Raw genomic sequence first — 20,000 nt, forward strand, 5'->3', positions numbered from 1 at the left:
GGGATTTGTCAGGGTTTGTTCAACATTGCAACTGTTCTTAAGACGTTCTTCAGCAAACGTATGATTATTTTTGTTTGCTCAATATTTCCTTGTGACATGAACAGCAAATAATATTGTTTCAGAACAATTAAGACCATTTCAGAATAAGATTAAAACAACAACGATCTTGAACAAAATTTGACAATTTAAATTGCCGCTGCCTTCTCCGACACTACCAATGTTAGCCCCTCAGTGGGACAGGACCTTAGGACAGTTTCAGAATGTCTTCAGAACGTTTATTGCCACCTTGAACAAACCTTATTTAATCCCTGCGGGAAATGTGCATTCGCTACAATCAAGACTTTGCATCTCATTGGAATAGGGGCTTTAGGATGTCCCGATATTTTGTTTTTCTTTTTAAATAGATGAGCTATGTGTACAGTATAGATGTTTTTAATTAAACATCAAATGGTGCAAGGACATAATTCTGAATGATTTCAAGCACAACATTGATCAATCAAATCATTCAACTGATTAAATCAGTAAAGTCCTAAAAAAAAAAAAAGTGTCATGATCAACCTAAAACAAAAATAAAGAGCTTTGTTTGGAATCACTGAATTCAATAAAAGGTACAGTAAGTGGCAAAGATCATGCAGTGCTCATTTTACCTCTGGGAACTGTTTGGTTCCCGGGACTCGCTATACTAAAAATCTATGGGTCCCAACAGAAATGTTTGGAGTCCAAAATTTGCACAATGAAAAGGACAATGTAAGTCTCGGGTTCAAACTGCATTAACAACACGTGTGCAAAAACCAGCAACAGATATTAACAAATGTCACAATAATATTTATTAAAACCCTCTCCAGGCAGGCGTTGCAAATTTGCAACAATAATATGAGAGTCCACCAGGTATTCTACATTATTATTGATTGAGGCATTTTTTTGTTTTTTTTTAGAAGTTTGACAAAAAAAAATACAATAAAAAAAATACTTAATTTGAACCTAAAAGGGTTAAAAAAATAGAATGAATTCATCCACCATGATCTTTTTCATATTGTAACCACTGATATAATTTAGTCCATTTTGGTGGAAAAGTCCACTTTTTATTTGGAGTGTTCATTTGTTCAGCTTCAACAAGTCTGTTTTGTTCCTCTTCTCAATCTTTCAAAGCTTTTGATTTTTGCTTTTTAATTTCTGGCTGGATTCTGTATTACTTGACTTGTCACTTAGTGAGCAGCTAAATAATATGTGCAGCGCATGAAGCGTGGGCCTGTTTGTTCATCTCTGAGCATATCGGGAGCATTATCAGTCACAACCATTGCTTTTACATGTATGGGAGTAATATGTGTGCATGATATAATTTGGAGATTGCAATGCATTGTTTTGTACTTTATTTTGTTCGATTTTATTTCATGGACACTGATGTTTTGTGTTGTGTTAATTATTGACCATTTACTTTCTGTTCTGTACAAATATAGCTCATTTAATTCAAGTGTATGTGCGAGACAGAAAAGTAGAATGAGAATGGCGGGGACTAACTGCTATTACTGTTGTTGTACTAGGAAGGCGGCAGAAATATTAGCACGAAACTTTGCACTCACATCCGTGGCTATGTGGCTTCGTGCGTCATACAAGTTTGCAAGACTGCTTTCAATTAGGACAGGGCGATTAAAGCGGACAGGAAGTGTATTGATTTCTTTTTTATTTCAACATTTATAAGGTGACGTTTCAAATCGATTTAAGTAGTAAATGAGAATCCCTATTCTTAACTGAAATTTTTTTTTAGCACGCCCCTACAAAAAGTTTTGAAATCAGGACTGATTTGCAAGTATGCGTCCCTGTCAAAAATTGTGTGTCTAGGATGCAGGGACACAGGCAAACAAGACCACTGATCATGTCACGCTTACAGCATAAAGTGCTGTGAAAAAGTATTTGACCCTTCCTGATTAGTGTTTTTTGAAGATTTATCACTTGCAAATGTTTCTTTTTACCAAACCAGTATACAACATCACACAAGAATATATAGAATGCAGTTTGGGGGATACAAACCAATCCGACCCTATGGAATTTCCCCCTGAACTTAATAGTAACTAATAAATTACTTTTCCTACATAGGATCCCTCCCTCTTGGTAAATAAAATCTTCATTTAGAAAGTGACCTTATATAGCCTAGGGTTGTCTCAGTGTAATATTAAAATTGGTTTAATGAAATGAGACCTTTGCGAGTGACAAATGTGCAAAACACAAATATTGAGAACGGGGCATACACACCTATATAAGAAATCAAACTCACCAATCTCTGCAACAGTTCGAGCTCCAGTGTAGACACTGTGCTACTAAATTGAGCAGCATAAGAGCAGGTCTGCTGGCAGCGTTTCAACAGCTCAAACAAGGCTGCGTCCATGTTGAGCGCTTCAGCTGATCTGGTGCGAAGGCCTTCAAAGTTCAGGATGGTGGAACACAAGAAAGTGACCTAAAAGGCAAGACATCTTTAAAATGAATCATTCTTCGAGTAATGCTGAAGTAAGTATACAGTGTTGGGTTTTATGAAGAAGCCCTGTAAACCCTGGCACCTGGCTTGCACGCTGGTTTTCTCTGGCCACCGTGGCACGTCTCTCCCTGATGGTCATTTCAAAGTCTTGAAGTACCGGGGCCAATGTTGGGTTTGCACCACCAGCCCATTTAAGGCGTTGCTCAATGCTAGCCTCCAGTGATGAAAGCTTCTCCTGAAGTTATTAAAAAAAACAAACAAAAAAAACGAACAAAACAAAAAAAACTTCACTCAACACAACAGAACGAACTAAAATGAATTACACCAATTTCAAAGTAACACTGATGTTTGTCAAAAATACAGTTGCTGTTTAATTCTTTTTCAACGCAGTGGGCCTACATGTCAACATGGAAAAATGAAATTGGTCTTGACACATACCTGAATTGCAACAATGGCTCCGTCATCCTGACTCAACTTATAGAGCTTCTTCTTCATGTTGCCGAGAATGACGGCACGAGGGGGAATGTTGACGCTTAATGTTTGATTATTGGGACCCAGGATATCTTCATGCTGCCACTGGAGTAAAAACACATAGCAACATCTGTTCAGAGCTAACAATTGAAAAAAGAGTCAGAGTCTCAAAAAGTTTCACAAGTTCTTGTACCTAATTCATGCAATTCTGCAAGTGATGGAGGGAAATATTAAATCAATTGTACTCTTACTAATTGACCATAATTTCCACACTATAAGCCACCACTTTTTTGAATACTGTGGATTTTGAAGTGACGTGGTTTCTTGGTTAATTATTAGCGCTTCAAGAAGTCAATACATTCACAATGTCATCACATCTGTCTAATGAAATTACCGAACATGACACAGTGTGGGTCGTGATCGAAAGAACAAGATCTTCGCAGGGTTTTCGGGCTCTGCCTCAGAGATGGAGTCAGAAGCGCGGTCATCCGGGAGGGACTCTGTGTCGAGCCACAGTGGACCAATGAATTTGGCATAGTGCACCTTCGTACAAAATATTTGGCTACCAGTTTATAATAATCAGCTATTTGCGGTGCTCATATGAGGCAGTAAAAGTGTGACAGCAAGAGAGAGCGACAGAGCAAGATTGGGGGAGAGAGTGAGAAAGATACGATGCTGGACAGAGAGAGTGAGAAATTGAGAGGGAGCAAGTGAACAAGCAAAAGAGAGGGAGTGAGCGAGAGAGAAGGTAATACAATTGAGAGCAAAAATAAGCATCTTTAGTTTAATTTAAATGAGCATAGGGCCAAGTGCAAGAAATATAGTTATCTACCGTTTAAGCTTGTGAGCAAATGTATCTTGTGTGACAAGGGTACCTGAGAAGGTTTCCTGGATGCCGTGTCACTATGAATGTGATCTGTATTTTTTCAGGGGGGGAAACAATGTTGTTTCGGGTAAATTATTATTTTTATCTTGAGCTGTTTCTTTGTAAATATCCAATTTAATAATATGGAGGCCCATGTCTACTAATTCAAACTTGCCTTTAATCAGGTATGTGGCTTTTTTTTTTTTAGTCCCAAATTTATGGTACTCATTACAAGCAATGCTAAGTTGCATGATGAAAAGTAGGATCTGAATGTATCTGTCTTTCTGGTGAATACCTGAAACATGGCAACATGCAGCTGAATCCTCTGCAAGCTGGCCTTTGCTGCATCCAGGTTGCTATCCAACCTTCGCAACAGGTCCAACTTCTTCCAGGCTGTGTCATATGAGGCGGCCAGCACAGTGGCTCTGTTTAGCAGTAGTTGAGTGACACGCCCTGATGCCAGGCTCTGCTCTGCTGCTTTCTTACAAAGCTCATCCAAAGACACCTCCAAAAACAAAAGGTTTCTTAGAAAAGTGCTGACCACAAATAGATGTCATATTGTAAAAATAAGTTGCGGAAAAATATGAAGGCATTCAATTCAGAAAAAATGTGGACACAATTAGTGACAGTAACAGAACAATTCACATTACAGCTAACAGTTAACGCCCAATTGTTGAGGGAAAAAAACTGGGTGGTAACTGTATTAAAAAATACTGGTAAAAATGTTGTACCTTGCTTTCTGCGCCAAAATCTTTAGCCTCAACTTGGGCCACAACATCAAGCCCAAGAGCAGACAAGCTGCTGCAGAGGGCCAGCCCGAGAGCTTGGCTGGGCAGACCCAAGAGCATCTGCCAAACAAACTCAGCTGTAAAAGCTTTGATGGAGCGGGTTATTTGCTCTTCATTGATTATTGGCCCACTTGAGCATGTAGCATTAGATTGCCGGTACAACGGTTTTCCTAAATTGACTGGTCCATTGGAGGTCAATAGCTCATCAGGAGGGGGCCCTTGATATGGAGGTTTTCCAAGGAAAAAAAGTCATAAGAGGATCAGTGGCTTGATAAGTATACTTAATGTGTGTTCAAATTGTTTTAATGGTTAAGCTAGCTCACCAGATAGAGTCTGAGCAAAGCTGGAGCACATTCTGAAGAAATCTGTGATGGTTTGAAGTCTCTTAAGAAAGAAAACCTCTTCCATCAATTCCCGCTGACCCAGGTTGTCAAAGAAATGGAGCTGAGCAGCACCTGCTTCTCTCAGAACATCCACCTTCCTCCATGCGGATGGCACTTCCAGTGAATTTAGCTGAAGAAAAGCAGCAGATAAAATGGGTGGCTGTGAGCAGGTAAAATGAGGATTGTTTCCGAAAGAAGGTTAATTTATGTGAAAACACCTTATTTGGCTGAATACTTTCGAAAGATAATCTAGTTGCAATTTATTTCCTCAATATTGCAATTGCGATTTGATACGTGGTTATTTCATTGAAGGTTCTCTTCCCAAATGTTTTAGCAAAAACAAGCAACAAAATAATTGGTAATACAATAAACCAATGATAATGCATAATTAATACACACACTAAATGTTTTGGTCATATGGGGTTAATACAAGAATAAAGGCAAATGAACCATGACTTAATAGATAGACTTAATAGATAAATGAAAAGATTTATCTACTTCAATCAGTTGTTAACTTACTGAACTTAAAATTGCAGTCTTTTAGGCTAGGCTCATACTGCAAGAGCTTAATGCTCAATTCTGATTTTTTGTGAAATCAGATTTTTTTTGTCAGGTTGTTCATGCTTCCAAATTATTGCAACCTGTAAGTGACCTGTGTTTGAATACTAAATGGCACAAAACTGTGCCGCATGTGTATTGAAGACACTGTGACGTTACAAACAGCAGGCATTCTTAACGTGTGGATGGAAGTACCTGGAAATGTTGAAATGGTTGTCATAGCAGAGGCAGAATTTTTAAAATCATGGAGTAAATTAAGGAGAGGAAGGGTGAGGTTTTTTTGTCATGGCATTTTGTAGGGTGCCAGCTACGTCTCTCTTGCTCTGAGCGAGCGCTCACTCGTTCCTAGCAAACAAGCCAGCAAGCATGCCAGAGACAAAATACACCTCGCTCTCCCTTCATTGAGCTTTCTTCACCTCGTGCGTTATATTTTAGCTATTACAGTCTGCACCCACTCTTTTGAGAATTGTGATGTTTGTCGCTTGTTTGTTTTGTGCGAGTTGGATTAATGCGATGTAGACATTCAGACTGAAGTTGCATGACAAAAGATTGGATATGTATTAGATTTAGTACCACATACCCAAATGGCCTGGGTCGCATTTGAAAAAAAAAAACAATCAGATCCGTGTCATTCACACTGCCATCAAAAGTTCAGATACATGTCGGATAGAGGCGCAAAAAAAAAAAAAAAAAAAGAAATTGGGCCACTCCAGGCTGCAGAGTGAAACTGGCCTTAAACATTCACAAACTTCAACCAAGTAAATATGACAAAAGAAAAAAAAGAATAAGTCAGATTTTTTTTTTTTTTTTTTTTAAACTAGACTATGACAATGAAGGCGCTAAAGCTCTAAAGTTATTCGGAATCACCCTCCGTCACTGTCACTACTGGATATTTGTAACGGAGTGTCCAAATGGGCGAATTAATTTTACTACATTGTGGTTCTAACCTTTTCAGTGAGTTGTCCAAAGGCAGTCTCCAACTGAGTGAACATTCCATCAAAAGCCACCATGAGCATTTGACCAGCAGACATCTTTGGTGAGTCCTGACTCGTCCCATCCATGCAGCGAGGTTGGATGAGCTCAGAGTATTGTGCACGCAACATCCTGAGTGTGTGAACAAATCACGTCAATGACAATAAATGATACAATAGATACTGTGTCAGATCAAATGCCCAAATAACCATAGTTTACCTTGTGATGTCCAGACATTGGTTGTGTTCAGTATGGTCTAGCCCTGTAGTGGACAGCAGACTGTCAACCAAACCCTGCAAGCCAAGACCATCAGAGCTCTGCTCAACCAGCTGCTCCAATTCTGCCAACATGGACTCAAGAGTGGGCTCTCCTTTCACCATACAACGCAAAGCCTCGGGAAAGATGATCTGACGGAAGTTGGTATTTAGTTCCTGCAGTCGAAAAAAGGAGAATTAAATGTCCTTCAAGAGCATATTGTAGAGATAACAGGTGAAGACAAATGGGGTCATCTGTTTTTGTTTTGTTTTTTTGATGATACAATGTGATTCTCTACAGGTTAGTTTGTGGGCCACATTTAACAAATAACGACATTACCTGCAAGCAGGTATACACTGAATTGGCCAAATAAATGGCCTGAATAGTGGTGGAGGGAGATGGGAGCTCCAGATCGTTTGGGGGGAGGGGGCAGCGCTGCAAGAGTGTTGCCAAGGCACTGACATTCCCAATCATGCTGCAGAGCTCCTCTAAGAACCACGCACCATCCCGGGACATAAGGTCCACCAGCTGCTCTCCAGCACTGGCTGCTGCACTCTCCATCACCAGATTGCGCCTAAATAACATTTGCAAGTGTTTATCAATTTCATACGCTATGCTACACATTAAAGATTTCATAGTTTGTAAAAGTGCATGTATTTGAACCTGCAGAGTGAGCAGAGGGCAGAGGTGATGATCCCAGCCAGGCTAAGTGAGCCTGACTCTTGGTTCTCCCGCAGGAAGACCCCAAGGCAGTGCTCAATTTCCTTCAGCTGCTCTTCACATGCTGATGCAGTTGTGCCTTCAGCTTTCAGTCGCTCAGCTTGATGCATCACACGCTCATTGGTGTCAGCTACTTGACGCTGCAGAGCCAACTCCACATTGGACAAGAACTGGCAGGAAGCTGCATTGGACTGAGGGGTAAACAACATCTCGTATCTGGAAGAGGAAACAGACATCATCAAAGGGTCAATTCATGGTGAAGATATGTAGTGCTTCCTGAAAAAGTGGAGAGTTTAATGAATGTGCTCAGCTTACTGTCTGTAGATATGCTGACAGTGCTCAACTGTCATGACTCTAAGCATTTCCTCTAACCAGGCCTTCCATTGGTGGGTTCGATGGCGCAAAAGGTTGGTCCGTGGGTAGAGCAAAGCGACTGTTGCATAGCTGTGCAGCTGCTCCAAGCAAATACGAAGGGCACCCCGTCGCTGCTGGAGCAAAGAGCTAACCTCGGCCTCCAGGCTCTCACATTGGCTGATCAGATGGGCTTGGCCTGCGTTCTGCAAGAAGGCTGTAGCAGGCACATAGCTGGGAGGGCCTGAAGAGGATCATAATTTAAAATGAGTAATTAATAACAATAACAAATAATTTTTGTATTTTTTGAAACTTTGGTCCATATGTAATTTGTATAGATAAATTATTTCTGAAAGAAAATAATCGGTATATCAGTCCAATCTATGGCTTCCTCACACATTCCAAAAATATGCTTTGCAGGTTCATTGAAGACTCTGGTTGCAAATGTGAGTATAAATGGCAGTTTGCTTTCACCCAAAAGTCATCTGAGGTAACCTTTGCCTTACCCCAAACCCTGAACAGGATAGATGGTAGAAAACCCAATACAAGGATATGATCATCCTAACCTAGATCTATGGGGGTACTGATGTCCTGCAGCAGAGCAGCCAGCTGAGTTGTCTCCAAATTGGAAAATGCCGCCTGGTACTGCGAAATCCATTGATCCAGGTCAGCCAGTTTGCTTTGAATGGCCTCTTGCACAGTCCTCTGCCGCGACTGGAGCTGGGTGTGTTCAGAGTACCTATGAAGAGAATTGGAGGTGGTCTGGTGCATGGGCTGTAGTTTATTAAGCACAATGCCAAGGCAGAGTTTGGTCATGTGACATATGATGTTCAACATGACGTACAGTTGAGTGCTTCAAATCACCAGAGTGGCTTGTTTTCATGTAAGCCATTTGGCGAGATCAAATGTGCGCTGAGATTGGAGTCCTTATGAAGTGGGGTTCATTTGATTTTTTTTTTTTTTTTTTAATGTAAGGGAGTTTTGTAAGGTTCGTTTCCAGATTGACTCATTGCATATTTAAGCAGACGGACAAAGAGACAGACAGGCTCATGGTTTTCAATAATTATTGTAACTATTACTAGTTATAATATTATTGTGTTGACTACAAAAATACAATAATCTGGTGTAGTAAAACTGGAATGTGTACAGACAATAAAATCCCCCCCAAATCCATGAACTCCCTAGGATGTGTCGTGTATTAAATAGCTATGCTGCAGAATAGAATGCAATTTGACGCTCTGTTGCACTTCACTTTAAGACCACTAGATGTCCTCCCTAAGCTCTATGTCATTGAAGCATCGCAGCCACTAGTAGATTTACTATTCGTTTTCTTTAAAAAAAAAAAAAAAAAAAGTTTAATGCATACCTTTGTTCCAAAGTGACAATTCTATGGTCCGGATGGTTCTCTGCTCCTTCCAGGAAGGTCAGCTCCTCCTGCAACTTGGCCTGTAGCTTCTCTCCCTGACAGAGCAGATCCTGTAGGACCAAGTACTCTTCGACAGCTTCTTCCACTTGAGGCAGGACAGCCAGCATTTCATCACGATTCTTGAACCAGTTGACCTTTGTAAAGTGCACAGTGAACCCAAGCACGTTTTTTTGAAGAACCACATACCTAAGAGTGGATAACCCAGGGATCCTCAACTGGGCCACTTCAGCGCTACCCTAGTGGCTACCTGGAGCTTTTTCAAAATTGTATAGAAATAAAAGCAACTATGGTATATTTTTTGTTTAATATGGTTTATAAAACATGACATAAAAGGATAAGGGCTGGGTATATATGACTAATAACTAAATGGGTATTCATATAGTTTCCAAACATGCCACAAATTTCATTGATGTTTTCCTATGGTGTAAAGAGTGGAATTTTAATTTCTGTTAACAAAGATTTACAACAATCTGCGTTGCACTTTTTTTTTTTTTAGCTCAGCGTGTATGGCAAGCGGATAAGATCATAAAACGCTACTACACGATTGTTTTTCTAATTACGTCATGCACGTCTAGAACTCCACTTTTTGCGGCGCTTTTTACGCCAAGCAGCAATTGAGAGGATGTCTGCAACATCGCTCTTATGGAAGAAAAACCTGCATGTGTGCTTTATAATGAGACGTTGTCAAATAACAAAAACATCTTACATCCCCCATGTTGAGAAGCTGTCTAATGATCCTTGTAAACAGGAGTCATTGGTAAGAACACAATTCTGCCATAGGCACATAATTATAAATTTAAATTGGCTGTTTTTCTGAAGGATTTTTTTTTTAAATTTTTGTCACTATATATTTGGAATGACAAAACACATTTGTTTGCTAGTGTTTGAAATTTATCATTTAATGTATTCACTTATAAAACACCATCGTAACCATATAAAAGCATTAAGGGCAGGGGTCAGCAACCCAAAATGTTGAAAGAGCCATATTGGACCAAAAAAACAAAAAACATATGCCTGGAGCCGCAAAAAAACTTAAAAGCCTTATAATGAAGGCAACACATGCTGTATATATCTATAATAGCTATATTAGCCTACTATCAAAATGATTAAGTTAACTACGAAGACATAATGAGGCTTAATGATTAAATGTTTATTTTTCCTGCAGTGCATCCTGTCAAAAATGACGGACCACATGACTATTCTGTTGTGTGATGCTGCCTCAAGTTTAACTTTATTACAATATTAATGACTTATGTTTCATTGCTTTGATGAAATTAAATCAAAAATCTGATTTATTTAATTTCATCAAAGGATTCATGAGGATTCAAAAAAACAACAAAATGGAACGTGCATATCATGACCCTTATCTGGGAAATAGAGTGCAATAAAATGCAGCCTGCATTTATAAAAACATCAGCCACATACCTGCATAAACGCGCAGTCTGTTCAATATCGATCACATCACACATCACAGGCAATTGAGTATGCTGGCACTGAATTAATGTCCTTGATTTGTTGATCGGTGATGTTGCCTGCCATTTTAATCGTTCTTTCCCTCACTATCTTGGCGGAGAAAGGCGTGTCTTTTTTTTTTTTGGACTATCCTGGTTTTGTTTATGAAGTCTTTAAATAGGTGTTCTGATATGTTGATGAATGACTCCATGTAGTCACCATCTATTAACGGTTTACCACGTTTTATCTCCCGGGTTGCAACGGAACTTGCAGCAGTCGTGGATTTTGGAGATGCAATCCACTTAAATATATTTTTGCACTCCTCTAATTTCAGCAGAAGTAATGCAATCGCACTTTTTCTCTCATTGCCAACTGCTTACTCGGCTGCAAATGTAGAATGCCTTCCCTGAAAATGTCGTTCCACATTGCTCTTTTTGTTATTTGAAAACTTCTCGCTACGGAGCAAACATCGGGGAGTACTTCCGCATGCAAATGATTCAGTCCAAGATATGTTGAATCCTCTGTTTTCCTCAGCTATTTTTCTCTTTTTCCCTTTGGGATGCATGGCCCATCACAGCCGCCGGTTTGAAAAAAACGGCCACTTGCCGAGCATCCCGCCCTGCTGATAGAAACGCGTGTCGCAGGCTATGACGTAATTCTTCGTTGACAGAAATTGAAATGTAATATTTATTCTACATATTTTTACAGCATTGGAAAACATTAAGAATGTTTTTGTCATGTTTGTCCCCATACAGAAATCATATTAAAATGAAAAAAATATTTCTCTCCCCCATATTTTTCCCCATTTTCAAACATTTTTTAAAAAGCTCCAGGGAGCCACTAGGAAAGCACTAAAGAGCCGCATGCGGCTCGAGAGCCGCGGGTTGCCGACCCCTGATCTAGGGTCTTACCTTAATCTCAGCCACTCTGGAGGAATAGAGCGAGCGTGTGATTTCTCTCTCCATCTCCCGTTTACTCTGTTTGCTGTCAGCCTGTTGTCCTCCTCCTCCATACACCGCACCAGCAAAGCCCACCTCACCTCCAGCAGTCCAATCCACCAGGGGATCATAGACAAAGGCCTCCAGTAGAGTAAGGAGGGTCTCTCTGCCTCGGCGCATCATCTGAATAACCTAGAGGGGAAAAAAAAATCCCAAACAGCTTGTTGGCTATGTTATGCTCTCTAACTATGTGGATGGCCTTGAACACGTGACATATAATGATTGTGCAAGTTGTAACCAGTCAGGAAATAAAAGGGTTACTTTGCTTTTTAGTGCTTTTACTTAGATTACAATATATTGTCCTTATAGTAACTTATATTTACAATACCTAATCAAGTAAATTGGCTTTCACCTAGTCGTTGGTATGTCAACGAACTAAAAATAAAGAATAACCCTGCCTTTCATATTCTTCTTATATTTATCACAAAAACACCGGAGCACTATTAGTCCCCTATAAGGCCAAAGGTCAAATTTTAGCCAAGAGGCTGCCTGAGCACTTCCAACTGGACCAGAACTTGAAATTTAGGTTTTTTAAGGACAGAAGGCAGAGTCAAAGTGAATGTCATTTCATCTGAGTCACTCAGTTCCTCCACTGCCTCAACTGAGGGATGTGTTCTTTCCCCTTTGTATGACAACATATGGAGTATGACAACATATATATTGTAAAATTTGCAGATGACGCAGAAACAAGCCATGGTCCAGTCCTGCAGGATTTTAGCAGTTGGTGCGATCAGTCCTTGCTGGTGCTCACATCCAAGACTAAGGACATGGACATTGATTTCAGAACACAGACACCAAGCTACATTCCACAGCCATCAAGGGACAACCAGTGGAATGTGTGAGCAATTATAAATACTTCGGGACTGTTACTGACTCGAAACTGTCTTTTAACCAAAACAGTAAAGCTGTGTGTATAAAGGGAAATCACCGTTTGTTTATTAATAGGTGCATAAATAGAACACGTATACTATTATGCAGCTTTATTTTATTAGTTTCTTTATACCTCTTGCAAGGTGCTCACGTGCCCCTGGTTAGGAAACACTGCACTGGAGGACCTTAACATAATAGAAGAGCTGGCTCCTCTGGGTTTAACATAATAATGTTTATATCAAAGCAAAGCCTTTTTCACGTCTTCATTCTAATTCGGACAAAATAATTGATGTTTTTCCAGCTGCTGTTTGTTGCACAGTTCTTGTGACAGTAAAATATTTTGCAAATGTACCGTGAGTCACCATTGAGCGTTACTTCACATAAAATTAATTATTGAAATTGAGGGTAATAAAAGATCAGCAAATATAGTAATGATCTCCATCCTTGCAAATATAGTAATAATCTCCATCCTTGAGAAAGTGTGTGGCAATATCCTGTGCAGTGTGACCAACTGAAAACATTGATAACGGTAGTGCTAACTGTGGAAAAGTTAGTGTATCGTCATGGTATAACAATCTTCATCAGTAAGGAAAAATACTTGCACATGCTTATTTGTATGACTCACATTGATTAAACATCAAGCTACATGTAATGCCTGCTTCTACGGATGAAAACAAAATCGTAGAGGAAACGATGACTCCATTTGACAGTGTGGCTTTTCTATGCTGAAGGACTGGTCATTGGAGTTTGTCTCTCATTTTTAATGATGTCAGTAGAGATTGTAACCACCAGGCCATTTACAGTACACAGTGTGCAAACCTTTGTCTAGAACTAACATATAAAAATGTGACATTTACCTGTTCACAAGAAAGCCTGAAGATGCCCTCTACCCCAGTAACTCCCAATGCACTCTCAATGTTGTGTGTCATCCTGAAAGGTACCTTCTCTGGGACTCTTAGACTCTTTCCTAATGAAAAAAGAATTATGTTAAAATTATTACATTTAGAGCTGATAGACACCTGTGTCCAATTACACTAAGACATGAAAAATAATTCAAAGAACTGAATTGATTCTATGTCCTTACCTTTTTCAAAACACACATTGTAATCAATGTGTACAACTTCTCCAGTGGTCATATCAATGAGCACATTGTCAAGGTGTCTGTCACCAAGACCAATTATGTATCCTACCATCGACATGACCGCAGTGGATCTTGCATAAGACTATAAAATTGAAGAAAAAGAACATAATTAAGATAAAAATTCTTAAAGAGATAGTGTATAAGATTTAGACGCGTTATCCATTAAGGACAGCAGGAGGTGCAGCAGGTGCTGCATTTACCATTGTCCGTAGCGATAACAAACATGGCCGCCAAGTGCCATGCGCCACCCATCATGTAATATAATTTAATGATAACAAAACCTATGATTAAATTTAAAACATACTGTTGATCATTAAAACCCCATTCATTTGCAAGTTTGTGAAATTCAGTCATTTAATTTATTCCTTTTTAATGAAAAACAATCTAAATCTTACACACTGTCCCTTTATGAAAATATTAGGTGTAATGGTGTACATCCATGAAATAATGATACACTAGAGAAACATGAGAAAAACTGGCAAACTTGTTTACCTGAGTGACCCTCCACCACTCACTAGGTGTGGTACATGAACACCACAGCTCCTTAGCCAGTAAATTGGATGGCGTAGCCTCCATCAATTCTTTCAGTACTTCCTTCATGACACTGAGGGGCCAATCCCGGCGAGATACATCCAGACTGAGTCCAACTGCTTTCAGGGCAGGACCAATGTGACTATAATAGAGCTCACTTGGACGTGGTACAAGAGGCACTGGCTGCTGCTGGAATGACTCTTGGGCCTGGGTCAGGGAAAATGAAGATTGCATTCAATATCCAATTTCAAATATTACCTCTGTTGTTGGCAGTCAGCATTATTTTGTCATATAAGATAGCATGAAAACATTGTACTACAGTATGTTACTTTCTGAGCCTGCAGCACAGCCTCCCTCTGCTGCCAGCGTTTGTATAGGCCAAAAAGGGGTGTGGCTCCATCAACCCACTGGATCAATCCCGATCGTGTTCCAAGGGGTGTGACAGAATAATGGCGTGCATGGAAGCGGGGCTGCTCTTGTTGGTTGATCTTGGTGAACATCGTGTTTACGATTGATAAGAACTGCATGATGCGCTCATCCAAATGCAAGTCCTCCAGACCTGAGAGACAGGACGATGAATTTGTTAGAAATTATCATCTGACACGCTAGTCAAAGCAGTACCCTGTAACACACAGACTCATAAGCCTGCAATTATAATCACAATTGAATGTTTTGAGTGCAGTCTACTTAAAGATTTCTTAATAAAAGCCTGGAATGCTGCCTATGAAAACCTAATATCATTGGATGTCACGTCGAGTAAGCAGCTTCTCCAGAAACATCCCCAGGCGTTCCCAGGCCAACCGGGAAACATAGTCTCTCCTGTGTGTCCTGGGTAGTCAGGGCCTCCTCCTGGTGGGACATGTTCGAAACACCTCACCAGGGAGGCATCCTAACCAGATGCCCGAGCTACCTCAGCAGGCTCCTCGAGAGCTACAGCTCTACTCCAAGTGTCTCTCGGATGACTGAGCTTCTCACCCTAACTCTAAGGGAGAGCTCAGAAATCCGGTGGAGAGAAACCATTTTGGCTACATGTATCTGAACATAAAACAAAAGAAAAGAGGTGATTGCAATCTGATCAAGCATGTAGTTGATAAGGGGCTTGAATATCTGAGGTCCAAAATGGCAGGCAACAAACTGTGTGTTCCCTATAACAAATTGTTTGTGCTGTTTTGGGGCGTGTTGCTTGACCCCCCCACGAGTTTGGGATCTTTTACTAAGATCAATGATCGCAGGCAAAAAACTGACGATTCCTTCATCCTTCCTTGTTCCTGATTTAAATGGTCATATTCATCCCTTTAGAAATATCTGATAAAGGAACAGCATCACATCATCTGAAATAAAAGCATCGACCAAAGGCGGAGGAAATGGATTAGACTGCTGGTAGATTACTTTGTTTGGTAAAACTTGCAGTTTGGATTTAAAATATATAATTTGGGAAAACTGTCCTGGAACCTTTCTTATACACCTTGTATATATAGCTTGACTGAGAATTACAGTAGAACATAGTCAGTAAATCGTCTTTACCTTTGAAAAGGTATGGATAGTGGTGACCATCAGAGCCCTGGAAGAAGAGCTTTTTTGGCTTGGTCTTGGTGGGGAGAATGGTTATGGATTTTCCAATGCTCTGAATGGTGACAGTGTCTGACGCCGAAACCGCCCCTGGAAGGGCCATCTCTGTCGCAGTGAGAGATGCCAGGTGTGGACTGATCTCATCCAAATGGAGAAGATAGCTTGCTCTTTTCTGAGCACGCTGCTGCAGGCTTAACATAATCTGAACACAAAGACAACATTTAATTGTCTTGCTGACTGTGTTATAATACAATGATTTTAAAATCAACAAACATCATAACTAACCATTTAAGCACTTAGTTTTGTAAATTTTTTTATATCACTATTTGAAAAGGTTGTAGATAAGTAATGATTAGAAATAAAGACATAGTGTTCCTTTTTTTTTTTTTTTTTTAGAAAACCCTCGTGATAATGAGTGGTACTTCCCAGACATTGAATGACATATATTCTACGTACATAAAGTGCATGCAATGCATTTAATAAAACCATAACAAGTTGAATTCTCTTGCTCGTGAACTGTCTCTCATATGATACGTGCACACGTACAAATACTCTACAGCAGGGGTTACCAACCTTTTTGAAACTGAGAGCTACTTCTTTGATACTGAGTAATACAAAGGGCTGCAAGTTTATGTGAAGACACTGATCATGTTAACGATATTTCACAATAATTAAGGAACAGCTGTAGTAAATATGTAAATTAAGAGTACTATGTAACATTAATGTAATACATGTATAATTGTTTTAAAATTAATAGAAAAACACCAATGTTCTATCTCTTGTAAGCTATTTGCAGAACAGGCCTGCGGGCAACTCATGTGATGTTTGGGGGCTACCTGGTGCCTGTGGACACCACGTTGGTGACCCCTGCTCTACAGGCACTAAGGACTAATCTTCTGCTAGAGGCTCTGACGGGGGTTGCTGAAGAATGAGGAACATTGTGATGGTTAGTTGTTGCCACCGCTTCTTAATTTAGGCAGCAGTGTGAGACAAACAATGTGGGCTCCTTCGCTGAGAATACAAAACACACAGCAGGCTTGTAGGCTGTATATGCAGGTGTCTTAGCCAATCATCTTTCCATGTCGATGGACGGAGCCAAACAGATGGCAGCAAACAGAGGAAAGATATGATGAGGGTTGGTGTTTTTTTGTTTACGAAAAAAAAAAACACTGTAACCGCAAAACGGTGAGGGAACACTGTACTGTATAAATGTTGCTTGTTGCATTTTACTAATTTGGGGCTTTGCTAAAGTTATAAACATTTAGAAAAGATCATCATCATGTCAAACACACTTGTTTGAACGGGAGCCAGCTGCTGGCAGGGTTGGCAGGATTGTGGGGATTCCTCAGTCGCTCGAGGGCAGAATTTATAACGTCGCCATATGTTTGCTGGAACCAGGTCTCATGCGGTGTCTCTGCTGGGGCTGACGTGATACTGCAGACATGTTCCAGGGCAAAAACTACAGGCCGCATCAAAGCAGAGTGCTTCTCACGCATTATTGCTATCTTCTCATCTCTGAAGCACAAGAGAAAATAGACGATGTAAAATTGGTCATTTTTGTGGAAAAAAAATAAACTTGTCAGAGGGCATGGACAAATTTTACCTTCGGAGTGTGTTGTTATTCTGAACCCGCTTCACTTCGTCCTCCAGTTGCTGGATTCTACGTAGGACATGCATGTGCTGCTGCTGCAACACGCCTAGCCACAATTCATCCCAGAGTAAAGTCACCCTGCGCAGTTCCCCAACTAACTGCTGGACCTGATCAAAGAGAAATTATAAATTTAGTAGAAAAAGTCAATGTCAGGATTCATCCAATCTGCAAAGCCCATTACCTGAAGCACCATGGTAGGGTTTGCTAGGGAAAGCTTTTCCACTATCTTGCTGTAACAATCCTGCATCATGGCTTGGTCTTGACTAGAGCAGAAGGTTGCCAGTTCTTCTGGTGTTTCACCTTTGTCGCCACTGTTTGGCTGCTGCTCCTCATCTTCGCCAGCAAGGCCCTCTCCTTGGATGCGGCCCAAAAATGTAGGCAGAGCTGATGGCAGTTTGCTTCCTGTCATAAGTAGAGTCGCAATTTTGTGAGACTATTGTAGTCAATGTTTTATGTATGACAAAGTAAATGAATATTGCATGAGCAATAATCAAACATTAAGTAATCCTTACCTGAATTCTGAAACTCCCCTCCAAGTGAGAGGGAGCCCACAATGGCAGGGTAAAGGATGAGATGTGGGGAATCCTGGGCCACTCGGCAGAGCAAGCTACATATACTTTGCCGTATATATGCCTCTGGATGATTGAGACGTGAAAAGAGCTGTGGTGTGATGCCTGAAAAAGAATTAACACAAAAAATAAACCCGTTAAAAAAAAAAAAGTCAGTTAAAAAGATTGCTAACGTCCAGAATGAACATAAAACTGATTCCGTTTGACATACCCCTCCAGGGTGCTGTCGGGGTAGAGGCTAAACCCAGCTCAAGCCCCTCTCTCAGTTCTCCAGCATGTTTGACTAGCAAACGGAGGAGACGAAGGGTTGCCATGACGATAACGTCATCATTACTCTGTTGGCTATTATGACAGGACAGCAGCAGTTTGGGGTCATCCTCATCAATAGGAAGCTGAAACAACAGAAACTCTGGATTAAGACCTTAAGCCAGGGGTGTCCAAACTTTTTGCAAAGTGGGCCAGATTTGGTGTGTTAAAAATTTAGGGGGGCCAAACTTGGCAGGCGTTCTTTACATATAACAGCAATTAATATAACTACATTAAACATTTCAGCGAGCCATTCTGTGTTTAACATTTGCTTTTTTATTTTAATTTCAGCTTTCTTAAGCATGTGTTTTGGTTCATTTGAAACATGCATATCAAAAATGAATTGACATTAAATATTGAAATGGAATATTCACTTAACTTCACTTTTTTTTTTAAAAACACTATTTTTTTTGTAACAGTGTTCAACTGTAATTGTACGCTTAGGTGCAAATTACATTTGAAATCTAAAAAAATATCTCACCATGGCAGTTTAATATTTATAGAATTTATAGAACACAATAACAGAGAAATGAACAAGTAATCATCATATCAACAAGTGCAGGGTCATTTAAAATATGAAATTAGTAACTTTAAATGTTGATTGGCTTTTTAAATGGTTATTATTCTGGAGTGAAAACTTTCAGACTTATCGTAAATGAAAAATGACTTGTCCGCATGAGTGTGATGGGTGAAACTGAGATCTGGAGTGCAGGACAAAGGCCAGGTGTGGCTCTAAGGCAGTAGTATGGATGCGCAAGATGTCTTGTAAGTGTCCGATAGCCTTGTCCTCACACGGCTCTAATTTAAATTCATAACCGAGAATGTCTTCTCACACAAATACGTCGAAACCGAACAAGCTTAGCATTTTCTTACCAAATGCTTGAATCTCTCGGAAACTTGTCCTTATCCAGCTCTCAGTAAAAATTGGCGATAAAGCTGCTGGTGCTGACCGCAGCTCACTGCGTCACACTGCAGCTCAACTTTCCTCTTTTTGTTGATTGTCGCCATTTTAGAAAATTAGGGGCTCATACAGTCAATTACTCATATACTAATTTGCTGTTCCTAATTGAGCCTATAGATGGCAGCATTTAGCACACGCAGGTAACAGCGCTGCTGCCCAAAGTATTAATTCTCCATGCGGTCCAGACGTGATTGATTTTATGACGGAGGCTGCGGGCTGGATGGAAATTGACCACGGGCCGCATTTGGCCCCCGGGCCGGACTTTGGACATGTCTCCCTTTAGCGGATGACGTCCACACAGACAAACAGGTGGCAATGGTGGCCTGTCAAAAATTGTTCATTTTCATTTTAACAAACGTACAAGATGAACACCATATCACATGAGGAATAATATTACTTTTCTATTACGGCGTCAAGATGCATTTTGGTTATTTTGAGATAATAGATCTTGAAAATAGGTGTTTTCACATTTACTAACCTGAGGTATCAGAAATGGATGTTTAACCTTTATCGAGACCTATGCAGACATGCAGAAGCTGTCAGCTAGTCTTACCTGGCCTGCATTGAGCTTCAAGAATGTGAAATAGGCTTGGCAAGAGATCCGGTATAGGCCAAATATTCGATCCACCACACATTTCCAAACCCTTATTAAGCCATCTGCAACAGTTTGGCCTGCTTCTGCCAGCCAGGGGC

At 40.2% G+C, this 20,000-nt stretch overlaps 1 protein-coding gene across 1 annotated transcript in view; it reads right to left on the reverse strand.

Annotated features, from left to right (window-relative positions):
• Positions 1 to 20,000, reverse strand: part of smg1 (SMG1 nonsense mediated mRNA decay associated PI3K related kinase) — a 107,408-nt gene that overhangs the window by 9,306 nt on the left and 78,102 nt on the right. Inside the window, exons 34-58 of the mRNA XM_088436834.1 lie at positions 19,861 to 20,000; positions 18,252 to 18,432; positions 17,984 to 18,145; positions 17,653 to 17,873; positions 17,424 to 17,578; positions 17,113 to 17,335; positions 15,776 to 16,022; positions 14,581 to 14,810; positions 14,213 to 14,458; positions 13,664 to 13,802; positions 13,437 to 13,546; positions 11,623 to 11,841; positions 9,200 to 9,393; positions 8,400 to 8,572; positions 7,798 to 8,077; positions 7,426 to 7,698; positions 7,102 to 7,336; positions 6,727 to 6,938; positions 6,483 to 6,639; positions 4,918 to 5,107; positions 4,538 to 4,812; positions 4,102 to 4,311; positions 2,909 to 3,046; positions 2,553 to 2,705; positions 2,273 to 2,452 (exon numbers count right to left, since the gene is read on the reverse strand). The exon at positions 19,861 to 20,000 is cut by the window's right edge and continues 79 nt beyond it. Of these exons, the coding sequence (XP_088292960.1) occupies positions 2,273 to 2,452; positions 2,553 to 2,705; positions 2,909 to 3,046; positions 4,102 to 4,311; positions 4,538 to 4,812; positions 4,918 to 5,107; positions 6,483 to 6,639; positions 6,727 to 6,938; positions 7,102 to 7,336; positions 7,426 to 7,698; positions 7,798 to 8,077; positions 8,400 to 8,572; positions 9,200 to 9,393; positions 11,623 to 11,841; positions 13,437 to 13,546; positions 13,664 to 13,802; positions 14,213 to 14,458; positions 14,581 to 14,810; positions 15,776 to 16,022; positions 17,113 to 17,335; positions 17,424 to 17,578; positions 17,653 to 17,873; positions 17,984 to 18,145; positions 18,252 to 18,432; positions 19,861 to 20,000 (4,943 nt within the window). The remainder of the gene's footprint in view (positions 1 to 2,272; positions 2,453 to 2,552; positions 2,706 to 2,908; positions 3,047 to 4,101; positions 4,312 to 4,537; positions 4,813 to 4,917; positions 5,108 to 6,482; positions 6,640 to 6,726; positions 6,939 to 7,101; positions 7,337 to 7,425; positions 7,699 to 7,797; positions 8,078 to 8,399; positions 8,573 to 9,199; positions 9,394 to 11,622; positions 11,842 to 13,436; positions 13,547 to 13,663; positions 13,803 to 14,212; positions 14,459 to 14,580; positions 14,811 to 15,775; positions 16,023 to 17,112; positions 17,336 to 17,423; positions 17,579 to 17,652; positions 17,874 to 17,983; positions 18,146 to 18,251; positions 18,433 to 19,860) is intronic.

This window comes from Hippichthys cyanospilos, chromosome 16 (assembly GCF_059441005.1).
Source record: "Hippichthys cyanospilos isolate Australia breed blue-spotted pipefish chromosome 16, RoL_Hcya_1.0, whole genome shotgun sequence".
Taxonomy (NCBI): domain Eukaryota; kingdom Metazoa; phylum Chordata; class Actinopteri; order Syngnathiformes; family Syngnathidae; genus Hippichthys; species Hippichthys cyanospilos.